The following is a 21,988-nucleotide window of genomic DNA, read 5'->3' as shown; positions in this document are numbered from 1 at the left end:
TGTTTTAGCAAAAGTTGAGCACAATTTAAAAGTCTATCAGTGGAGGATTAGCTGCTATTCCTTCGTACAATGGAATACTATGAAGCCCTTAAAAAGGAAGTGATTTTAAATGTACTGATGGGATAATCTTCAAAATTTGTAAGTGAATGAAAGTATAGACAGCATTATGAAAAGTTTACACACACTCATGTTTTTATATGCAGTGACCGACCATCTCTGAAAGGATGTGCATGAAACTGAAAACAGGGGCTGCCAAGAAGTAGTCAGAAAGGTGGTTGGGATATAGGATGGACTTGTACTCTTTGCTATTTTGTACCATGTTGGAGGTATTGCCAGTCAAAAAGTTAACTACCTTGAAAAGGGTAATAGAGAGAAGTAAATAGAAAAACCAAAGTAAGAACTATGAAAAAAGAAACCCAGAATTTCAGCTCAGGTTTTAAGATCACTGAGATTTAACAATGAAGCCGGGACAGATTACAGAATTCTAAGCGAGACAGAGATGCAGTTTTTTTGTAGAGTTTTGTAGATGTGAAGAAAATAAAACAAATGGGCGTGAATCATGATGAAGTCTTCAACTGAGTTACAAAATCAAAAGCTTCCCAATAGATTGTTTCCAGGAAATCTTTGTATAAATGAAAATTTGAGGGCGCTTAGAGGAGGGAATAATTTTTATTGAACATGTACTTTGTGTTAGGCACCGTCTTATGTATATTAGCCCATGAACACTTAGAGCCCATTTGTAGAGTGGGTATCATTCCTCACAGTCTGCAACAGGGACGGTAATGGTCTGAGAGGTTGAGTGGCCTGAGATATAAGGTGTGAGTGTGGTAGTCAGGAATGAAGCCAGGTCCTGTGTGCCCAGCCTGATTCTGAAGGACCCATTTTTTACCGTTTAGAACTTTGTGATAAGTGTGTAATTTTCATCCATCGTGCCTTTTTTTTTTTTTTAATCTATCTTGCCCAGAGGTTTGTTGGGCATTTCTATCAAAGCACAAAAGCTCTCTTGAAGGGCACTTTTACACATCTGCAGCCTAATAATTGCTACTCATCTTGAAGACCCTGAAGCACGTTGCTGGATCTAGAAGCAGCTTCTGGGTTACCAAGGAAACATTAGATTAAGTCCAGTGCTCAGTGTACTTTTACTTTTAAGTATAGTTGAAGCCTTTAAAAATTGATTGAGGCTGTTTAGCATATATGATAATTATTAACCAGGACATTGGATGCTTAGACACTCCAATAATGCTTGCTAGCAATAGTGTACTATGAGAGCAAACAGAAACACCAGGAAAAACTCTGTGGGAAAAGATTATAAAATGAAATGATACATCCTTATGGCATAGATCCTCTGGAAGAAGAAGAAAACTGTGTCCAGGAGTATACATAAATAGAAGTTGAGGGAAAGTGCTCAGATCCTCTGTGATTAAAAAAAGAAGAGAGAAACTGAACCCACCCGTTAAAAAATGACGGGTTTATTAGTTTGCTAGGGCTGCAATAGCAAATTACCACAAACTTGCTGGCTTAAAACAACAGAAATTTATTCTCTTACAGTTCTGGAGGCCAGAAATCCAAAATCTCGGTGTTTGGCAGCATTGGTTCCTTCTGGAAGCTCTGAAGGAGAATCCATTCCATGCTTCTTTCTTAGCTTCTGGTGAAGTTCCTTGGCTTATAGATCCATCACTCTACTCTCTACCTCCATTTTCACATGACATTCCCCCCGTGTCTCGGTGTTTTCTCCTTTTCTGTTTCTTATGAGGACATTTGTCTTTGGCTTTAGAGTCCCCTCTAATCTAGGATGATCTCATCTCGAGATCCTTTTTTTAAAAATTTTATTTATTTATTTTTTCCCCCAAAGCCCCAGTAGATAGTTGTATGTCATAGTTGCACATCCTTCTAGTTGCTGTATGTGGGACGCGGCCTCAGCATGGCCAGAGAAGCAGTGCGTCGGTGCGCCCCCCGGGATCTGAACCCGGGCCGCCAGCAGCGGAGCGCGTGCACTTAACCGCCAAGCCACGGGGCCGGCCCTCATCTCGAGATCCTTAACCTTAGTTACATCTGCAAAGATATTTATTCCAAATAAGATCACATTCTGAAGTTGCTGGAGTTGGGACATAGTCATATCTCTTTCAGGGTCACAGTCTGTTCCTTTGCCCCCCCCCCCCATTCATGTCTGTCCTACATGCAAAATACATTCACTCCATTCCAATTAATTAGTAATTAACAGTGGTTTGTGAGGAAGAAAGAATTTTGAAAGGTGAGAGGTTGAATTTCTGGTATAAAATAAAAGACAAATCGCAGAAGATAGATTGTCATTAATTTACCTTTTTTTTTTTAGGTAAACTTTTTTGGGATAATTGTAGATTTACATACAGTTATAAGAAATAATACAGAGAGATCCCATATACCCTTTACTCAGTTTCCCCATTGGTAATGTATTACAAAACACAACCAGGGTATTGTCATTAATAAAGGAAAGATACAGAACATCCCCATCACCACAGGATCCCTCCCTCATGTTGCCCTTTATTAGCCACCTCTGCCTTCTCTCACCACAGCCATTCCCCTCTCATCCCTGCCGACCACTAACCTGTTCTCCATTACCGTAATTTTGTCATTTCTAGAATGTTATATAAATGGAATCACACAGTATGTACCTTTTTAGGATTGCTTTTTTTTTTTGTGAGGAGGACTAGCCCTGAGCTAACGTCCGATGCCAATCCTCCCCGCCTCCCTTTTTTTTTTTTCCGTGAGGAAGAGTGGCCCTGAGCTAACATCTGTGCCCATCTTCCTCCACTTTATATGGGATGTCACCACAGCATGGCTTACCAAACGGTGCGTCGGTGCGTGCCTGGGATCCAAACCTGCGAACCATGGGCCACCGAAGCGGAGCGTGCGCACTTAACCGCTTGCACCACCGGGCTGGCCCCTGCTTTTTTTTTTAACCTTAGTATAATTCTCTGGCGATTCATACAGGTACTAGTTCGTTCCTTTTAATTGCTCAGTAGTGTTCCATGGGATGGAGACACCAGAGTTTAACTGTTTACTCATCGAAGAACATCTGGATGGTTTCCAATTTTTGTCTATTATGAACAAAGCTTCTATGAGCATTTGTGTACATGTGTCTGTGTGAACATGTTTTCATTTCTCTGGGATTTTCATTTCTCTGGGATAAATACCCAGGAGTACAATTGCAGGATCATATGGTATTTGTATGTTTAGTTTTTCAAGACAGTGCCAAATTGTTTTCCTGAGTAGATGAACCATTTACATTTCCACCAGCAGTGTATGAGTGATCCATTTTCTCCGCAATGTCACCAGCATTTAGTGTTGTTAATGTTTTTTTATTTTAGCTATTTTGATAGGTGTATAGTGACATGCCATCTTGGTTTTAATTTACATTTCCCTAATGGCTAATGATGTTGAACATTTTTCCATGTGCTTATTTGGCATCTGTATACCCTCTTGGGTGAAATGCCTCTTCATGTCTTTTGCCCATGTTCTAACTGGATTGTTTGTTTTTTCACTGTTGAGTTTTGAGAATTCTTATATATATTTCTAGATAGCAGTCCTTTGTTGAATATGTGCTTTGCAAATATTTCCTCCCAGTCTGTAGCTTGTCTTTTCATCCTCTTAAGAGAGAACGTTTCACAGAGCAAGTTTTAGTTTTGATGAAATTCCTTTTCTCAACTTTCCCTTTTATGGACCATGCTTTTGGTGTCAAGTCTGGGAAATCTTTGCCAAGCACTAGATCCTGAAGACTCTCTCCTATGTTTTTCCCTAATAAGTTTTATAGTTTTATGTTTTAGATAAGCCCATGATCCATTTTGAGTTAATTTTTATATAAGGTATGAGGTTTAGGTCAAGGTTCATTTTTTTGGGCTGTCCTTCCTCCACTGAATTGCATTTGCACGTTTGTAAATCAGTCGGACATATTCGTGTGGGTCTAAACCAAAAGTTTGGCTTGTATTTAATGATAGTTGCTTCAGTTTCACAAATTACTAAAAGAAAATCATTCTCTTCAAAGGATATTTCCTTTAACTCCTTTTATTTGCCAACAGTAGATTAGCCCTAAAATTTTATGATGACTTTCAATGTGGTAAACTCATCATCCTTTATAGAGTAACATGGTCTGTGTAGCTTTGGGAGTCCTTTTATTTATTTTTTGATTTCCAGAGGAGTTTGGAGGCTTAGGAGGTGGTGATGAATGGTGAATCTGTCAAAATCTAGAAGGAGCAGCTCAAGGGAATTGAGTCTGCTGATAGAGGATTTGAACCCTTTCTTCAAATGCTATGAGGAATAATTAGTAAATTGAGTTTTCAAAGACAGTAAATGAGACTTTCAAAAAGGAAGGGAATTGGGGGACTGACGCATGCTTTCGGTTTCCTCCCCCTGCTGCTCTGTAGTTAGATGTGGCTGCTGGAGGAGACCTAAAGAGGAAATTAAAAAAAAAATCTTTTGATAACCAGATAGTCTGACTTCTGGTTTTCCACGGTTTGGATAAGGACTGCTGGAGAGGAAGAGTTAACTCAAACATACTTTGTACAACAAAGCACTGTTGTGCTCTCTTAAGTCCACATTAAATGTTTACCCATGTGTGGCCTTCGATTGGAAAAGATTCAGCAGAGGATCCAACTGGCACATTGTGCTCTCCTTTATCCATTCATTTTTTAAAAACAGAGGGGAAGTCAACTTGCTTTTTGTGTCTCTCCCCGAGAAGGACTTGGCGTCCTGGGCCACAGTTCCTGTAACAGGCACATTATCCTTGCTCAGTAAGCCAGACTGTAGCAAGTGGGTGGGTTTTGGTATGCCTCGTCCAAAGATGTCCTCGTCTTTTCCTAGGATAAGGGGCTCAGTTTGCTGGGTCTTAGCTTGCCTCCTAACCCTCAAGAAAAAGGGGAAGGAAATAGACCCAACCTCACTTGCACCCACGAGGCTGTAAGAATCGACTCTCCAGCAGGCTCCTCTTTGCTTCCACCTTTCAGAGAGGGCTTCATGAGCAGCAAATTCATCAAAGCTAGCAATAAGCGGAGATGCGTTCAGGTTTTTGGGGTGGGGGTGTGTGTGGTACCTTTTTATGTTTGTCCTGTAGGGAATACAAAGAAGTATCCACAAATTCCATATTCAGGCTCAGAATCAGCAAGAGGAGACTGAAATCAGTCATTGTTTTATCCTGAATAATTTTAATCCTGTTGTGAGGCCTTTATTGCCACTGAGTCCAGGCACAGGCCTGTCTTGCCTGACATTTTGCCTTTGTTTGGTGGCAGCTGCTAACAAGGCTGAGGGTGAGACTAGAACTTGGCTTCACGTGAGGAGTATGGGCACTCTCCCCCACCTCCCCTTTTTTTTAAGATGATGTAGAAGAAATACAGCAATTTTCATTTTTGACCAATTTGCTGTCCTGATTCCCCCCTCGTGTTGACTCATATCTTTTACATGATTTTAGTCATGGTGTACGTGCCGGTGTCTGTTCTATCTTTTCCGCTTACACATTTACTCACATTCCTGTAACCTTCATTGATCTCGTTGTAAGTCTGTTACTTGGTAAAAGGGTAGCAATGTTTTTATGATTCTTACTCTGTACTGCTTTCTAAAAGGGTGGCGCCATGTCACAACACACCAGCCAGCAAGAGTGCATCTGCTCGAATGTGGCGAGAGGTTTTCAAGTTTGCTCATTTCTGCCCCCGAACGCCTGCGTGGGTTCGCCTGTTTCCCAGAACATCAGTCCCAGCCCCCTTTAGCATGTCCTTAGATACCGTTTTCTACCAAAGAACGAATTGTAGGGGATCAGAAGTGACTTGTCATGCTCTTTTCCTAGTAAAATATTTATCAGAAAATTAACTTCTCAGGAAGCCCAACAAGCCTTTGCTCTCCAGAGCCCGCAGGGAGGAACTTGCAGAGCCCTGCTGAGAATGTTCTGCTCCTGGAAGCTCCTGGATGTTTGTGGTTGGCACTATGCCTGTGTTTGTAGCGTGGTTGTGGCTCTTGGAAAGAGAAGAGGTTTTCATCCCCTTCTGATGGTGTGGCAAGGCAAGGCAGTGTGTGTGATTGTTAAGAGCGTGCGTCCTGAAGCCAGCCTGCCTGTTTGAAGACTAGCTCAGCTGCCTTCTCAATGTATGATCTTGGGCCAAGTCACTTAGCTTACTTCTCTGTGCCTCCATTTCCTGCTATGTAAAATGGGCGTAACAAGAGCACCCACCTCATAGAGTTGGTTTGAGGATTAAATAACATAGGATATGTAACGTCTTAGAACAGTTCCTGGCATCGAGTATGTTCTGTGTGGATCATTGTTCATGATCCCTCAGTTAGTTGACTCTAAACCTGTTTAATTTCATGAGTAAGTGCTCTTTGAGGGGGTTTCTCAGTATGCTCATGACTCTCAAGAGGGCAGAGCCAAACATGTAATTTTACAAACCCAGAAGTGAATTTTTAAAATGGCTTTCCTAGGAATAGAGTTTAACGAGGTTGACAACTCACCGAAAAGTCCTGGCAACATGTTTCTGTTGGTGACTGTTGATCAACCAGAATTTTTCTCAGCTGCAGTCTAACATCTGGGTTTTTCTAGGCTGGAACACATTGGCAGCACCAGCATATGGATCAGGAGTTAAAACTGAGAGCATCTATTGTGGGGAATTTTGTATCTAGTACTAATTATAATCTTCTGGGTTTCCCCCTCCTAGGGACTGCTTCCTCTATGGAAAGCTTGGCCTACAGCACAAGCAAGGTGCTGAAAGATGGGGAGGATGTTTAATCTTGTGCTGACACATCAGGGCAAATACATAGAGAGAGGCTGGAAGGTGGCAGAGAGGTGCCCAGTTGTCTGGGGATATTGGTCCAGGCAAATGCTCCTCACCTCACCTTTTAAAACTCATGTGGAAGTAACTTGGCTGATGAGATGCTTGTGGCACCTGTGATGCATAAGGTCGCTTCTTGGTCCAGGACATGAGGATTACCCTAGCTTTCAAGAGAACATTTACACTAAGGTACACTGGGTATGTGGGTGTTGACGTCAGTATTAGGATCATTTTAGTTGAAAGTGACAGAAAACCTCAAACAATGAGGTTTATTTATTTATTTTTGTAAGATCAGCCCTGAGCTAACATCCATGCTAATCCTCCTCTTTTTGCTGAGGAAGACTGGGTCTGAGCTAATGTCTATTGCCAATCCTCCTCCTTTTTTTCCCCCAAAGCCCCAGTAGATAGTTTTATGTCATAGCTGCACATCCTTCTAGTTGCAGTATGTGGGACGTGGCCTCAGCATGGCCAGAGAAGCAGTGTGTCGGTGCATGCCCAGGATCCGAACCCGGGCCGCCAGTAGCGGAGCGTGCGTACTTAACTGCTAAGCCACGGGGTCAGCCCAAACAATGAGATTTAAACAAGATAATTTACCTCACTCTTATTCCTGTCTCAGTTCTATGATCGTTAGAGTCTGTGGCTCCTTTATTTAGTTGTTCCACTACCCTTAATTAGCATGATATTGATGCTGCAAAGTGGCTGCTTGAGCTCCATCCATCAAGTCTTCGTTCCAGCCAAGAGGAAGAAGATAGTCAAAAAGGGATCTTTATAGGAAGCTGCCACTTCACACTTCTGCTTATCTAATTGGCCAGAACTTAGGACAGTCACAATGAGCTGCAGGGGAGGCTGTGAAATGTAGTCATGTTCTCTCCTAAAACTCAGGGTCTGAGATTTAGGTATACAACTAGCTGTCTCTGCCTGAATATGTTATGTACTTTAGCATGGAATCAAGGCTGATGCTAAGGATGAGCAGGGCAAACTATAATTTTGAAATTTCAGGTCTGAAGGAAAAAGAAGACTGCTGGGTGAATTCAGACATTTCCTGTGGTAATCCATTTAACACACATTTGAGTGAGCCTCCCAGGTGCTGAGTCCTGCCAGGCCCTGGGAATAAAAGCTGAGTCACAACTGGTCCCCGTGCTCTAGGAGCTCTTAGGTTATTAGATTAACCTGTGGCTGCTTTTTGGCATCTAAGACACTTTTATTACATAGCAATGCAGTGTCTGACTTAGATCTTATTTGTTTGTGGGTGTGTGTGTGATGGTGGTAATTGTATTGTAATTGAGCAATGCTTGGGTTCTGGGGTCATCCATGTCCTCAAGACTGGATGGCCTTAGAGACATTCCCAGGGAAGCATTGAGTGACACCTTCGTATTGGCTGCCACACAGTTGATTTGATCAGGAGGGGAGTCAGCAGGTTTGAGCTTTGTTCTCTCTCACCCAGAGCAAATTGCTGGTGCTTTGGTTTTCTCATGCCTGTAAATTAGAGCTTCTGAGCTGGGGGAGAGCAACCCCTGCCCCCAAAGGAGTGACGTAACGTCTGGGGGCCGTGCTGGACCCCATATAAGTTAGTGGTGTGTTTCTTACTTAATGATAGTGACGGGGAAAGCCACTGTCAAGAGTAATTGAGGTGACTTGTGCACAGTCCCAGAGTGAAGAAGCTGGATGGGGTCTTCCTGCCTGAAGAGGCTGTCTGGCCTTCTGGCACTGTGAGCTGCTGGGTGGTGAGTTCAGGGCAGGTGTTAATGGATGTCCACCACCCATTCTGAAGGGCGGGGAGGAAGTGATGAATTGATGTGCCTCACCTGGAGCTCTCTGGCGCTTGTAAGCCCTGGGCTGTGCGGTTGCTAGGTTTCCTCCATCTGAACAGCCCTCCCTCTGATTCTGAAGCAGCTCTCAGAGTGGGACGGACGACTAGATGGGATTCTGAAATTGTGGGCAGCATGGCCCTTAGCCTATACTCTTCTGTAGGGTTGCCCATGAGAATACCCGCCCGTTCCCCTGGGGACACACCCAGCCTGAAGCTACTCTGAGCTGTCTGGTTCAAGCTCCGTCCAGGTTCTTAGCAGGTAGGTGTTGGGGTGGAAGGTTCTTAACAAAGAGGCTATCAGAGCTCAATTGCCCTGTTTGTTTTGTTTGTTTTACCCATTCGGCAATACTGGAAGTGGATGAGAGATCTTAAAGATTAGATCCTGGAAGACACACACACTAGAAATAGCACACTAAGATGATGTCTAGGCTGTCTGAGCCACCTCCTATGTGAGAATCGTTTTAGAGAAATATACATCCTGTAGCAATATAGGTACCAGTGCAGACTCAACAGCTGCCCTGCGAGCTGGAAGGGCCCATTGAGTAGCTATTGACTGCTCCTGGGGACTTCCCGGATGGGAAGTGACTCTGAGAAAGGAAGGAGTCTGGCACATTGTTTAGCACATCTGGTGGACTGGCCTGATTGTGAAGTTGAATGTTGGCCTGTTCACAGAATTGCAGTGCTGGAAGGAATCTTAAAATCATGTGAGTTGCTCCCCATCACTTGTAGATGCTTATGAGATTTAGTCCTACAGGTTTTTCTTCAGAGAATTCTCTGGGCCATAATTACTGGCTCCTAACAGCTGGATTCTTGTGAACATAATCCAAATTTAGGTTCCAGATACCTCCAACATATGTGTATATGTGTACATACTTTGAGCTTCTTTTGAATATACAAATCACTTGCCTGCCTTTAGTTATATGAAATTCAATGAAGTTTAACATAAATGTTGACTTGAATGATGCAGTGGGACAAAACAGTATTATATTTCTAACCAATTCCCTCCATGTCTCCCTTCCCCCATCATTGTTCTCTAGAAGTGGAGTAACCTTATGGCGAATATTGGGGCCCATGCCAAAGCCTCTTCAGTTCTGGAATAGAGAAGAGAGTTGTGTATTTGGAGCTAGAAGATCTGTGGTTTGAGATGCAGCTCTGTGACCTTGAGCAAGTCGTTTAACTTGATTGATTCTCCAAGCTTCAGTTTCCTCATTAGAAAAAAAAAAGATAAAACAGTAACATCCTGTTGTAATGGAATTAAATGAGCACAATGTCTTCAAAATGCCATACAAGTGAAGAAATTGTAAATCACCTTCACTGATTCTTCTATATGATTTTTTTTTTCTCTTTTCCTAAAGATAACCTCATATTGACCTGGTCTTAACTTTGTATGCAGACAGCAATCCACAGTCCTAGCTGGTTGATCCCCCCGACCCCACTTTAAAATAATGTCCTAGAAGTGGCAGGGACTGAATATATTCTGGATGCATCGCACTGAATATGGAGACATTATGCATAATTAAGCCTAGCCCCAGCTCCAGTGGACAGTATCAGTTTGCCTTTGAGGTGCCTCTAGTAAGAGGGTGGGCTCAGGATGGAGTTGGACCGCTCAAGTTGGAATCCTGGCTTCACCGCCGCTTGCCTTGGGCAAGTCATTTAACCTCTTTTCACCTCAGTCTTCACCATCAGTAGAGTGGGTATATTAATAATTTCCATCATATATGGTTGTAATGTATTAATGAGATAATTTAAAAATGTTGAGCCCAGTACCTAGCACATAGGAAGAAATTGCCCATTACACGTGGATTCTTATAATAATAATAATTATTATTTTTAATTGTGGTAAAATATACATAACATAAAATTTACAATCTTAATGATATTTAAGTGTACATTTCAGTAGTGTTAAGTATATCCACACTTTTGGGCAACAAATCTCCGAACTTTTTCCTCATGTAAAACTGAGACTACATCCATTAAACAATTCCCCATTTCCTCCTCCTTCCAGCCCCTGGCAACCTCCATTTGACTTTGTTTCTATGAATTTGACTACTCTAGGAACCTCACATAAGTGGGATCATACAGTATTTGTCTTTTTGTGACCATAGTTTTTTTAAGTCTTAGCCCACCATAGCAATCTCACCCTCTCCCATTTTTCGTATTCTATAACCTCATGATTGCCTGCCTTGTTGAACCCTCATCATTAATGAATTATTTCCTTTCGTAAGGGAACAACACACTATACAGCTCCATTTCATCCTTTTAAAGAGTGCAGGATTAGGGAAAAGGGAAATTAAAGTGAAGGAGACATAAAAGGAGGGCATTAAGTAAGAAAAAAAACCATTCACTCACGGCAGCGTGAAGCCTCTGTAGGGCTCCTTCCTCCTGATTGTGTGAAAATTCAAACCTACACACCAGTAGAGAGAATAGTATAATGAACTCCCATGTACCTGTTGTCCTGATTCAACAGTTATCTCGATTTTTGGGGGGGCCCATTTTTAACAAGTTTCGGGAAGAAGAAAATATTAGATCAATAACACTAGAGGCAAGTGTTTCTTTGCTTGTTCACGCAGCGAAGTTTGTTTCCTGAGTGATAAAGGGTTTCTTCTATCTCGGAACTTCTTACTGCCTTTAGGTTGAGGAAAAAAGGAACCAGGATTGTATGATTGTAGGCGTGTCGTGTAATTCGGTTTCCACATCTGTAAAGGATAGCTCTTGTGACTTCTAAGGGTGGCTTTAATGGAGCACTTGGCCTAGGACCTGACACCTGATAAATAATCAGTGAAGATGTTAGTATTTGGGGATGCTGTGTCTGTGGAAAGAAGAATCACCAACCAGGTCCTTGAAAACATGGGACCGAGACATGGCAGCTGTGGACCAACAAGACAACCTGACTTTACCCTTGATAAAGAGAGTTGTGATAAGCACTAACTTTCTAGAATTGCACCTATTGTCTGCTCATTAACCCAATTTTATTGGCCATTGTACAGGTTCTGTCCTCAGTTGTGCCTGGGTTAAGGAAAATGATTATTTAATGCAAAATTAAGTAGTACAACCTCTTTATATGCTTTTTTTGGGGGCAGTGGTGGGATTACTATTCATAATAAAAAAAAAACATTTAGTAGGTTTTAACTATAAATAAAAAATTCCATGATTTGAATAACCAGATACATTTTATATATCTGGCTCCATGAATCCCTCTTTTCATTTTTGTTCTTTGGACTTCTAGAAAAAATTCTATCTACTGGTAAAGGCTATAGGTATAAACTTTACCCTTCTATACCCTTAGGATATAAGAAGTAGATAGAAATTAAGAAAAGGAAATTATGGGCCTACACTTCTTTAAAAACGTATAGTTTATACACTCGTGTGTTGCTTAACATTGAGGATACTATCGTTCTGAGAAATGTGTTGTTAGGAGATTTCGTTGTTGTGCGAACACCATAGAGTGTACTTACACAGACCTAGATGGTATAGCCTACTACATACCTAGGCTGTATGGTACTAATCTTATGGGATCATTGTCATTGACCGAACAGTCATTATGTGGTGCATGACTGTAATTGTATAGAGCCCTTGATTCTGTTGTATTACTTTCATTTTTGAATCTAGTTTAAGCCATGAGTTTCATCTTCCTATGATTTTTTCTTTTGGTGACATATCTGCTGTTTCAAAAATCCTAAGTAGTTTTAAATGCTTTTCTCTGTTAATATGCAAAAAATGTCATAAAAGAAAATAGTTTTCAAATAATCAACAACTGAGTCAAAATATTGTTCCTCCAAAGATCCTTATTTGATTGTGTGTCACAACTTGTACAACAGAACATATTGTGCAAAATAGTTTAATTTGCATTGACTAATGCGACAGGAATGGCCAGTCTTCCTTATGCTTGGACAAATCAAATACATGGGTTTCTAAGAATTGTAACTTTTAAAAGTTTCCTGGTTTTTGCTGTTAAAGTCAGTTGGTAAAATAAGTTTTATACTAAGGCTCCTAAGACTGAGCCCGAGTAACCTCTAACTATGCTAATTTTTTCATCACTTGTAATTAGGTCAACCAGTTCCATAAAGGAGGCTTGGGTTATAGCTTCTAGAGGTTTTGTAATGTAGACATTCTTCTTTTTAACTAATCTTTGTATCAAGTGAAAAAAAAAAGAAATGAGTTATTTGGTAACGACAATCCTTCACTATCTCATGCTTTTGAGTGCCTGTGTTTTTATTTATTTTTTTAATTTTTAGTTTTTTTTTGTGAGGAAGACCCGCCCTGAGCCAACATCTATTGCCAATCCTCCTCCTTTTTTTCCCTTTTTCTCCCCAAAGCCCCAGTAGATAGTTGTATGTCATAGTTGCACATCCTTCTAGTTGCTGTATGTGAGACACCGCCTCAGCATGGCCTGACAAGCAGTGCATCAGTGCACGCCCGGGATCCGGACCTGGGCCTCCAGTAGCAGAGTGCGCACACTTAACCACTAAGCCACGGGCCTGCCCCGAGTGCCTGTGTTTTTATACTTTTCCTTTACAAAGAGTGTGTGTTATTGGAGATACAAAGAGTGTGTGTTATTGGAGATAAAAGAGGTAGATAGGTGTGTTACTAGCAACACAACATGAAGCGTGTGGGTTTGAGTTCCTGTGGAACTGGCATCCCCACTCTTTGTTGGGATACCACTAGTTGATTTAGGTAATGACGCTGCTTGTGTTCTGCATCACTCCAGCTCCGTAAGTGGTGACACACATCTGTGAAAAGGCCACGTGGTTTACTGTGAGGGTGAAGAAGTCCACAGCCATGGACAGAGCAAAAGTAACCAACAGAAGTAGCATGAAAGCCACGACCTTGGCCTTACTACTAACTAGCTGAGCTCTCTGCTGTGGTTTTTGACTCTGTTGACACAAAGAGATGTGCAGGGGCTGAGAGATGTCCCATGGATGCCCAGTCACTTCATGACCCAGAGGCCCTTTGGCCTATCTACATCATCAATGTGCCCTCTTTCCACTTCCTGCTGCCCTTTTTGTATATCTATGCCAGGGCACAAGCAGGGAAGAATAAATTAGTGTAATCTTTTATTAGTGGCTTTGGGAAAGGATTTATGGAAGAGGAGGTAGAAATTACTGCCCTCTTTTCCCCTGCCTTCCCTGCGGATACCTGAGAGTAGTAAGTTGTGTTAAGGAAGGGGAGGAAGAGACTTTGGGACCCCCAGACCTCCTTCTCAGCAGGCGTATCCTTCTGATCCATCATACAAGATGGTAGCCTTTGGGTTCTTCCTTCTAAAAGCTGTTCCTTAGGGCTTGTGCATCAGCCTGGTGACTCTGGACTTCCCTGTATTCCTTGGTGTTCTCTTCTTTCCTTACAGTCTTCCGTTTGTGCTAAGATTGTGCAACTCCTTGGACAGAATGAGGTGGACTATCGCCAGAAGCAAGTGGTCATCCTGAGCCAGGATAGCTTCTACCGTGTCCTCACTTCAGAGCAGAAGGCCAAAGCCCTGAAGGGCCAGTTCAATTTTGATCACCCGGGTAAGTTGGGGAATTGAAGGAGTATGTGTGTTTGTGGATTGAGGAAGTTACTTAACCTCTCTGAGTCTGTTTCCCGTTTATAAAACAGGACTAATAGGTACCTACAGGGGGGGCTTATATGAAGGAATTTTGCAACACATCATGTAGTGCTTGGCTCCTTAAATACTGATCGAATCTGTGTCTGAACAAGGGTGACTCTGTATGAGCCTGTTACTCAAGATGGGCCAGACACAGGATAGAACATACACAGCTGGTTCTTCTGCCTCCTCTGATCTGAAGCAGCCTGTGTCACAACCTCCCCCACCACCCTGCACGTGCATGCACATAGCGTGTGTGTGAAACTCACTGACCAGCAGAAACGGAGATGGATGGTCCAGGATGGCTATCTGAATGACTTTTGCCCTGACAGTCCCAGATCAGCACACTGCCCCTTTAGCTGGTTTGAGTTGCTTATCATTGTTGCAATGAAAACTTGTTGGCATGGTGCCTGCTGCACTCCCCTCGTCGTGAGCATGCTTTCCAGGTTAACATGCCAATTCCCAGGACAGCAGCTGAATTGAGAGGGAGGAGAGAGGTGTCTGAGGCCAGGGATGCAATATCAAGGGAGAAAAAAGAAATCCACTTCTCAGAACTCATTCATACATTCTGTTTTGAGACACAGAGTTTGCATTCTGCTTTGGGTAGAAATCTGGCTTTTGGGGGGGGGATATGCTTCTCTAGGGTGTGATATACATATGTGAAACACAGGTTTGTATGGATGTCCTGTGCATGATTATAGGAGAAATCATTTTAAAATTAAGAAACATTTTAAGTTTGCTTACCTTCAGATGCCTTTGACAATGAACTCATCTTCAAAACACTCAAAGAAATCACCGAAGGGAAAACAGTCCAGATTCCCGTGTATGACTTTGTCTCCCATTCCCGGTAAGTGAGCTGCTCTGGGCTGGGGATTGCTACCTGTTGCTCCCCAGAGCATCCCCATTTCTCGAGCACCAGGCCTCTGTCCTCCCACTGCCCGCTGCCCGCTGCAGCCTGTCTGTGAGGGGGCAGTGGCAGTGGCGTGTGCCATGGGTGTGCACGGGTTAGAGAGTTTATCCAGGTGCTTCCTGGAACAGTCCGGTCATCACCTTCCGTTAACACTGAAGGATGGGTTCATGAATTTGGGCTCAAGTCAGGGACATTTGTCCTGATCCACATCCCCGAACTGTTGTTCCTGGAATAAGATATAAGGGGGTGGGGCAGAGGAAGGGCAGGAAGAAGAACAAAGAACTATTCTTTCTGCTCTCCTGGTTTACTTGGGATTGGACTGTGTGGAGAGAGTAAGGGCACTGAGGTCGCCAGAGACCAAAGACTAAACCCTCCAGAGTTCCTCAACCACATCAGACCAGTCCTTTCCATTTATCTGTTTTCACGCTCCTGATGAGGAATAGAGGATTGCCTTGACTTCAATCTCATCTCCCTGCCCTCTGAGTGGTGGGAAGGGGCTCCTGGAGGACTTCACTCCTGCTGGCCGGACCCCACGCTCCTTCAGAGCTGTGCAGAGCTCTCTGCTCATTCTGTTGTCTTTGGGACTTCCCAGGCCGACTCAAAACTCTTAAATAGTATCTTGTACCACGTGTAGATCCTTCCATAGTCTGGACTAGTAATTGCTCAATAAATGTTGTTTTTAGCCATGGGCTGTTTTGAAAGTTTCTCCCATCTGCTTTCATTCTTCCTTCCTGGATTCCATTCTCTCTTGAGTTGGTTTTTTTTAAATGAGAAATTAGATCTCTTACATCTTTTGCTACCAAATGTTTCTATAATCAAAAGCCCAATCTTTATCTCCCTGTGTGTTCCTTTAGTACACATCTCAGGCAGCCTCTAATGCAGTAAACCTCACACATTCTATGCCTGTCTCACAAGCCAGAATTTGAGGGTGTGGCAGAGATTTGGTTAGAGGAGGAACAAGAGAAAGAGCACACTGAGATGGAAAGCCAGGCTGCTTTGGTACTCACCTTCATCCCTCACCAGTATCTTCTGGAGCACTTCCTATTATGGACCAGAGTCTACTGTGATGGAGATTCAAAGTTCAAGATCCTCCTCCAGCATCAAACCACTACAGACCGTGCAGGAATAAAGAGGTTTAGTGTAGAAATTGGAGCTAACATGAATGATGAGGGGGCTGGGAGGGTGAAGATCTGGGAGGCTGCAGCCAGAGAATCGGAGAAAATAGTCCCCACCAACTGCAGCCTGAGGCAGTGGAGAAGAAGCCAGGGTTCATGGCGAGTCCAAGAAGCTGCCGCATCTGAGCCCACAGCCTCGAGGTGGGAACTTGTGGAGTGTCTGCAAAGTTTTCTTGTCTTGCTATTATGATCTAAAAATTACGGATTTTGTTTCACTTCATCTTCTAAGTCTCTCATTGGCAAAGTAACCTGGGAACCTGTGGGGAAAGGGATTCTGGGAATTGTAGTTTCTAGCCTTTGCAGGGAGTGGTGGTAATGTCAAGTTGACGAGAGACAGTCTAGCCCACTACCTCTCAGGTCCAAGGCGGGGCACTGCTACAGAATTAAAATGCAGCATGACAACGAAGGTAAGGGCCTGTGGTGGAGTGTAAGGGAGGGAGGCAGGGCTGCGGTATTTAGAGCAGGTGGCATAGAGGAGGGGATACTTAAGCTGTATATTGGAAAGCATAAGAAGTTGTTGAGGAAAGAGATTGCCAAGGTAATGGGTAGGGAGGCATTTTAGGGACAAGCTTGGTAGGGAATTGCAGTTGAGTGGCTGTGGAGGGATGGGATTGGTGTGTGGGAAGAGCCGCAGGAGAAGAAGGAAGCTGGGAGGTAGGCAGGCCTCAGATCAGGAGGGGCTATGGACGCCAAGGCCAGGAGTGCAGATGTGTTGGCAGTAGGGAGCCACAATGGCTGCTATGTAGGATTGGAAGGGTCATTCTGGTGACAGGAAGAAAGGATTTGCGATGCTATTTGTGAAGCCCTTGGAGTAGCCCAGATGAGAGACCAATAAGGGCCTGAAGTAAGGCAGTGGACATGAGGGTAGTTGGCAGGAGTCAGGACCTGACCAGCTTAGAGTTGAGGGATGGAGGAGAAGATGAGTGCCTTGTGCTACACCAACTCCATCAAGTTCATGTATTAACCAAAGAAACCCCAGCAGAATTCCCATCCAGACATGTTTCACTTTTTTCTCCTGATTCCTTTCATACCTTACATTTTAAAACTCTGTTCTTCAGTGGTCCACAACCCATCTCTTCTGTGAAAATTTTCCTGCCCCCACCACCCCCGCACCAGCAATACCCCCAACTCTCAAGGGGCACTCGTTAGGGACCCAGCTCTTCAGGGTTAACAGATCCTGCCCAACCCATGGGCCTTTCGTGGTGACATACAAACAAATGTTGAACTAAGACAGAGAAGACACATATCTGCTGTAAATACCCTTCTCTGGTCTTCCCCTTCCTCATAAGTGAAATGAGAAGGTTGGACTAGGTTACTGCAATGCTCTGATAGTCTGGGTTTCGTATGTGGACTTCCCAGCCACGCTCTAAACTCTTAAGCTGAATATTGCACCGGTGGCTCCTCGCACATGCTGGGCTAGTAGTTGCTCAATAAATATTTTTAGCTCTGAGCTGTTTTGAAAGTTTCTTCCACCCAGACCTATGTGTGGACTTGGGACGTGATCGATTCCAACTTCTTTGGGCACGAACCACAAAGCAAGCAGTTGTGTTCTCCTTACTTTCCCAGGATTGGAGAGGCGTGTCTGTTGAGTTGGAAAACCACCTATTCCTTTCTAGTGTTGATCAGTTAGGCATCCTGATCAACACTTGAGGGAGCGTCAGTATATGTAAACCCGGCATGGTCCTTGTGCTCTCCGTTAGTGTGTTTTTTACATGGCAGCCTGGGAATCCCAGACACATGTTTTCTTTGCTTTCCAGCAAAGCCTTTCTCATCCTCTCCTTGGCCCAGGGCGGTTGCCTGGAGTCGCTTTATTTCACTCACTCATTGATCCATTTCCCTATCCATTTCCCTTCTGGACTCTGCCCAGTTTGCTTCCTTATCCTGAACCACAGTGGGAAGCCTGATTCCTGGTAGCTGACATTCCTCTAAACTGGTGCTCCTCAGCCCTGGCTACACATTAGAAATACCTGGGGAGCTTTCTAAAAATATCATTGCTCTGGCTCCACCCCAGACTAATGAAATCTGAGCCCCAGGGGGATGGCGTCCAGGTATAAATATTTTTTCAAAGCTCCCCAGATGATTCTGTGTACATCTGGACTTACACCATTGTTCTAGAGAGTCTCCTAATCTTACTAACCTGGTCCTTTTCTGCTGCATATTTTGCCTCCTTAGTAGCTTTTCCAGCAGTGCCTGCCTTAGAATTTAGGCAGAAACCCAAGGGTCTGAGCTGATAAGGAATCTGAGAGTTTATGGGAGGGAAGTTCGAGTGTCATCCTCTTTAGTTGGCGGCTGCTTCTGACCTCCCTGTGTTTGCACAGATAAACCTATTGTCTTAAGAAACTTTAAAAAAAGTTGTTTTATTTGGTTTTATTCACAGACATTTGCTGGTCCACTAGTCAGGGTGAGTAGTGAACCTTGCAGTGGTACTCATTGCTTCCCTTTCAGTGAATTTTGAGCAAGAGTCAGTAGGTGACGTGCAAGGTAGTTTTAGGACAGAATCAAAGGATAAGAATACAATGAAAGTTGAGGCGAGGCGAGCTGGATCCAGCAGGCCCCATTTATCCATTTAGCAATGTTTCACCCCCCTGGCTTTTGAAAAGTCATGTTTCATTAGTATCTGCCTTGGGCTTCCCACCCCTGTGGGATAGATGGATGAGGTAATGTGTGTGCTTGCTTTGTTGATAAGGAAGAGGAGCTCTAGGGAACTCGGGGACTGACCCCTGGCCACAAAGCCGGCCTGTGGGGGAGCCAGACCACACAGACTTCGGGAGTCTTTACTTCTACATAGAAGTTTTCTCCTCTCCATCCTCTTTTCTGAGCTTTCTTTTTTCCCTCTGTCCCTTCCTCCCTCCTTCCAGCTGCCTCAGGACTGGGGGAGGAGGGAGTGGGGTTGTTGGGAGAAAACTGTGAGTTTCTGTTTTTGAAAGTTCAGAGTGTTAGGTTCCATAAATGCCAGGCCTGAGAGCATTCCTAGAGACGCCTTCAGAGAAAAAAAAAGCACATCTGTTTTTGTCTGTCTTTATTCTTCATTCAACAGCTGGTTTTTTCTCCCAAGGAGAAGGATGTCTGCCCTCTGTTTCTGCTTTATGGCGAAAGCCCAGAAGAACTGGTCAATGGAGACCTTTGCCCCAGCCGTGATCGCCCTTTTTTGGGTCTTTGGTGGTGGTCTGAGGGCTCTATAAGGCTGTGTTAGCTAAACCCTTGCAGCCCCACCCTAGGTCTGAGGGGGAAGGACCCCAAGCCCCCAGCGTGCTCTTGCTTCTGTTCTCCTTCTCCCTCTCTCACCCTGCCTGGCTGGGCCCGTCATCTGCTCTGTGCTTTGCAGGAAGGAGGAGACGGTCACTGTGTACCCCGCGGACGTGGTGCTCTTTGAAGGGATCCTGGCCTTCTACTCCCAGGAGGTGCGGGACCTGTTCCAGATGAAGCTTTTCGTGGACACAGATGCAGACACTCGGCTTTCCCGCAGAGGTGCGTTCTCAAAGCCTCCGGTGGCCCTGTTGGTGGCCTGCCACAGCTCCCTGCCCTCCCTGAGTCTGAAGCCCGTGCTTTCCCTGAGGTGGCCTTGTGGCCATGTGGCCCAGCCCAGCTGTGTCAGTTCAGCCCCAGGATGTGCTGCTGCCCAAATGTTTGGTGATGTTTGAGAAGGGGTTAGTCACTTACTGTTTTGGATAACACAAGGCTTGTGAGATCACGGAGATGAAATAAGAAGTTTACATTACGGTTTTGCTGGAAAAAGGTTTGATTAAATGCTCAGTTCCTTCTGATTTTCCCAGGCACCGCAATCAAGACAAGAACAACCGTAGGACATCTGTGGGCAGGAACACCCTGTGCCTGCAGTGCTGGGCAGCTCATCCTAGCAGCCTGCTTCTCTAGCCCTTCATTTTCCAGAAAGCTCTATGGAGGTTGTGTCACTCTGTTCAGCTAGCTCCAGAGCAAAGTCGGTGGTTCCCTCTGCAGGCCTTACTGAGCATGGGCCTGTGTGAGACCCTCGTGCCTGTGTACTGAAGACACAGGACTGCTCGTGGGTTGGGGAGCTGAGCTTGTGAATTCAGCTCTGTAGGACACTGAACAGAGAGCTTGCTTCCCCTAGAGCGATCGGGAGTCTTCAGGAGAAAGAGGGGTAGGTCTTGGATGTGGTCGGGTGATGGTGTAGGCAACCCAAGAAGGTACATGGTGCAAATATAGACACACATGGCTTGTTCTGACAGGCAGGTGGCTGGAGTTCACAGAGGGCTATATGAAGAGACACGAGAAAGTAGCTTGGGGCAGGTTGTGGGGACTGAAGCTTCCAATTTGGTTCCTACTGAGGGGTTTTGAGCAGGGCAATAACGCGGCCTCAGATCTCTTTTGGAAGATTATTCTGACTGGGGAAATATAAGTGAAGACTGCAGCCAGGGGGACTGTTTTGCTGATCTGGACTACAGGTAGAGCTGTCATCCGTAGGTGGTGGGAGGAGGATGGAGAGATGAGGAGAGATGAGAAAGATACCCGCAGAGTTAGAACTGACAGGACCCAGCAAAGGCAGTGGGGTGGGGGTGACCGAAGAGAGGAGTGGAAGGTGACTAAGGCTCTGAGTCTCCATTATGCGAACGAGAAGCGAGACACAGGAAATGACAAGGCTAGCTCCTGGTCACAGAGCAAATCATTGGCAAATTCAAATTTTGTAAGCTCCAGTCCCAGTCTGTGAAATTTTCTCTTCTCGGTTCATGAAACAAATTTGTAGTTTATCCAATTCAGTACTCTCATTGCAGGAACTATAAATGGAACCAGCAGAATATGGAGAAACAAGTCCCTGGGTTTTGCACTCCCAAGTAGTAACAGGATCCACACTTTATTAGTAAGATGGAGCTACATTTCAGCTCCCAGGTGAGTGGGGGAGAGGTAGGACTCTGTGATGGAAAAAAGAAGGAGAGTGAGAAGCCTGTATTCTAGTCCCAGCAGAGCCTTCAGCCAGCTTTGTGACTTTAGGGGCTCTTGTGACCTCGCAGGCTTGGGTTTCTTTATGGGTAATATGAGGGAGACAGGCCTGTTTTTTAGGGTGTGACTCTGGCCAGTTGAGACTTGCGTGGTCGTTTTTGATAGATAATTGAGATAACTGAGCCTGACAATCCCTCATGCATCTGCTCCAGGACCTGGTTTATCACCTGACTCCACAAACCCACGTCCTGCCTTGGTTGATCTGCTCCATGTCCATAATAGCTTGGCAAATTAGGGAGGCAGCATGATGCATTGCGGGAAAAAAGTTGGAGTCACATGAGCTGGACTTAATCCTGGTTCCACCATTTGGTAGATGTGTGATTTGGGGTAAATTATGTTTTAACCTCTTTGTACCTCAGTTTTCTATTGGTTAATCATCTAATGATTAGTAGTCCTGGGGTAGTTGTGGTGATTAGAGGTGATGCACGTAAATGCCTGGCAGTGCATTAGTCAATACATATCGATGTGGTAGATCAGAAATCTGCTGCACCCGAGGTGGTAAGATGTTGTTCTGTTTTTTTTTTTTTTTTTGTGAGGAAGATCAGCCCTGAGCTAACATCCATGCCAATCCTCCTTTTTTTTTTTTTGCTGAGGAAGACTGGCCCTGGGCTACCATCTGTGCCCGTCTTCCTCCACTTTATGTAGGATGCCACCACAGCATGGCCTGACAAGCGGTGCACTGGTGCGCGCTCGGGATCCGAACCCAGGCCGCCAGCAGCGGAGCGTGCGCACTTAACCTCTACGCCA

General features: G+C 44.3%; 1 protein-coding gene across 1 annotated transcript in view; it reads left to right on the top strand.

Moving 5' to 3' along the window:
- Positions 1-21,988, top strand: part of UCK2 (uridine-cytidine kinase 2) — a 76,253-nt gene that overhangs the window by 41,939 nt on the left and 12,326 nt on the right. The window contains exons 2-4 of the mRNA XM_004424851.3: positions 13,943-14,102; positions 14,930-15,026; positions 19,590-19,732. Coding sequence (XP_004424908.1) covers positions 13,943-14,102; positions 14,930-15,026; positions 19,590-19,732 — 400 coding nt within the window. The remainder of the gene's footprint in view (positions 1-13,942; positions 14,103-14,929; positions 15,027-19,589; positions 19,733-21,988) is intronic.

This window comes from Ceratotherium simum, chromosome 2 (genome assembly GCF_057802395.1).
Source record: "Ceratotherium simum simum isolate JZ-2026a chromosome 2, ASM5780239v1, whole genome shotgun sequence".
Lineage (NCBI taxonomy): Eukaryota > Metazoa > Chordata > Mammalia > Perissodactyla > Rhinocerotidae > Ceratotherium > Ceratotherium simum.
The sequence above is the reverse complement of the archived record's forward strand: the minus strand, read 5'-3'. Positions and strand labels throughout refer to the sequence as shown.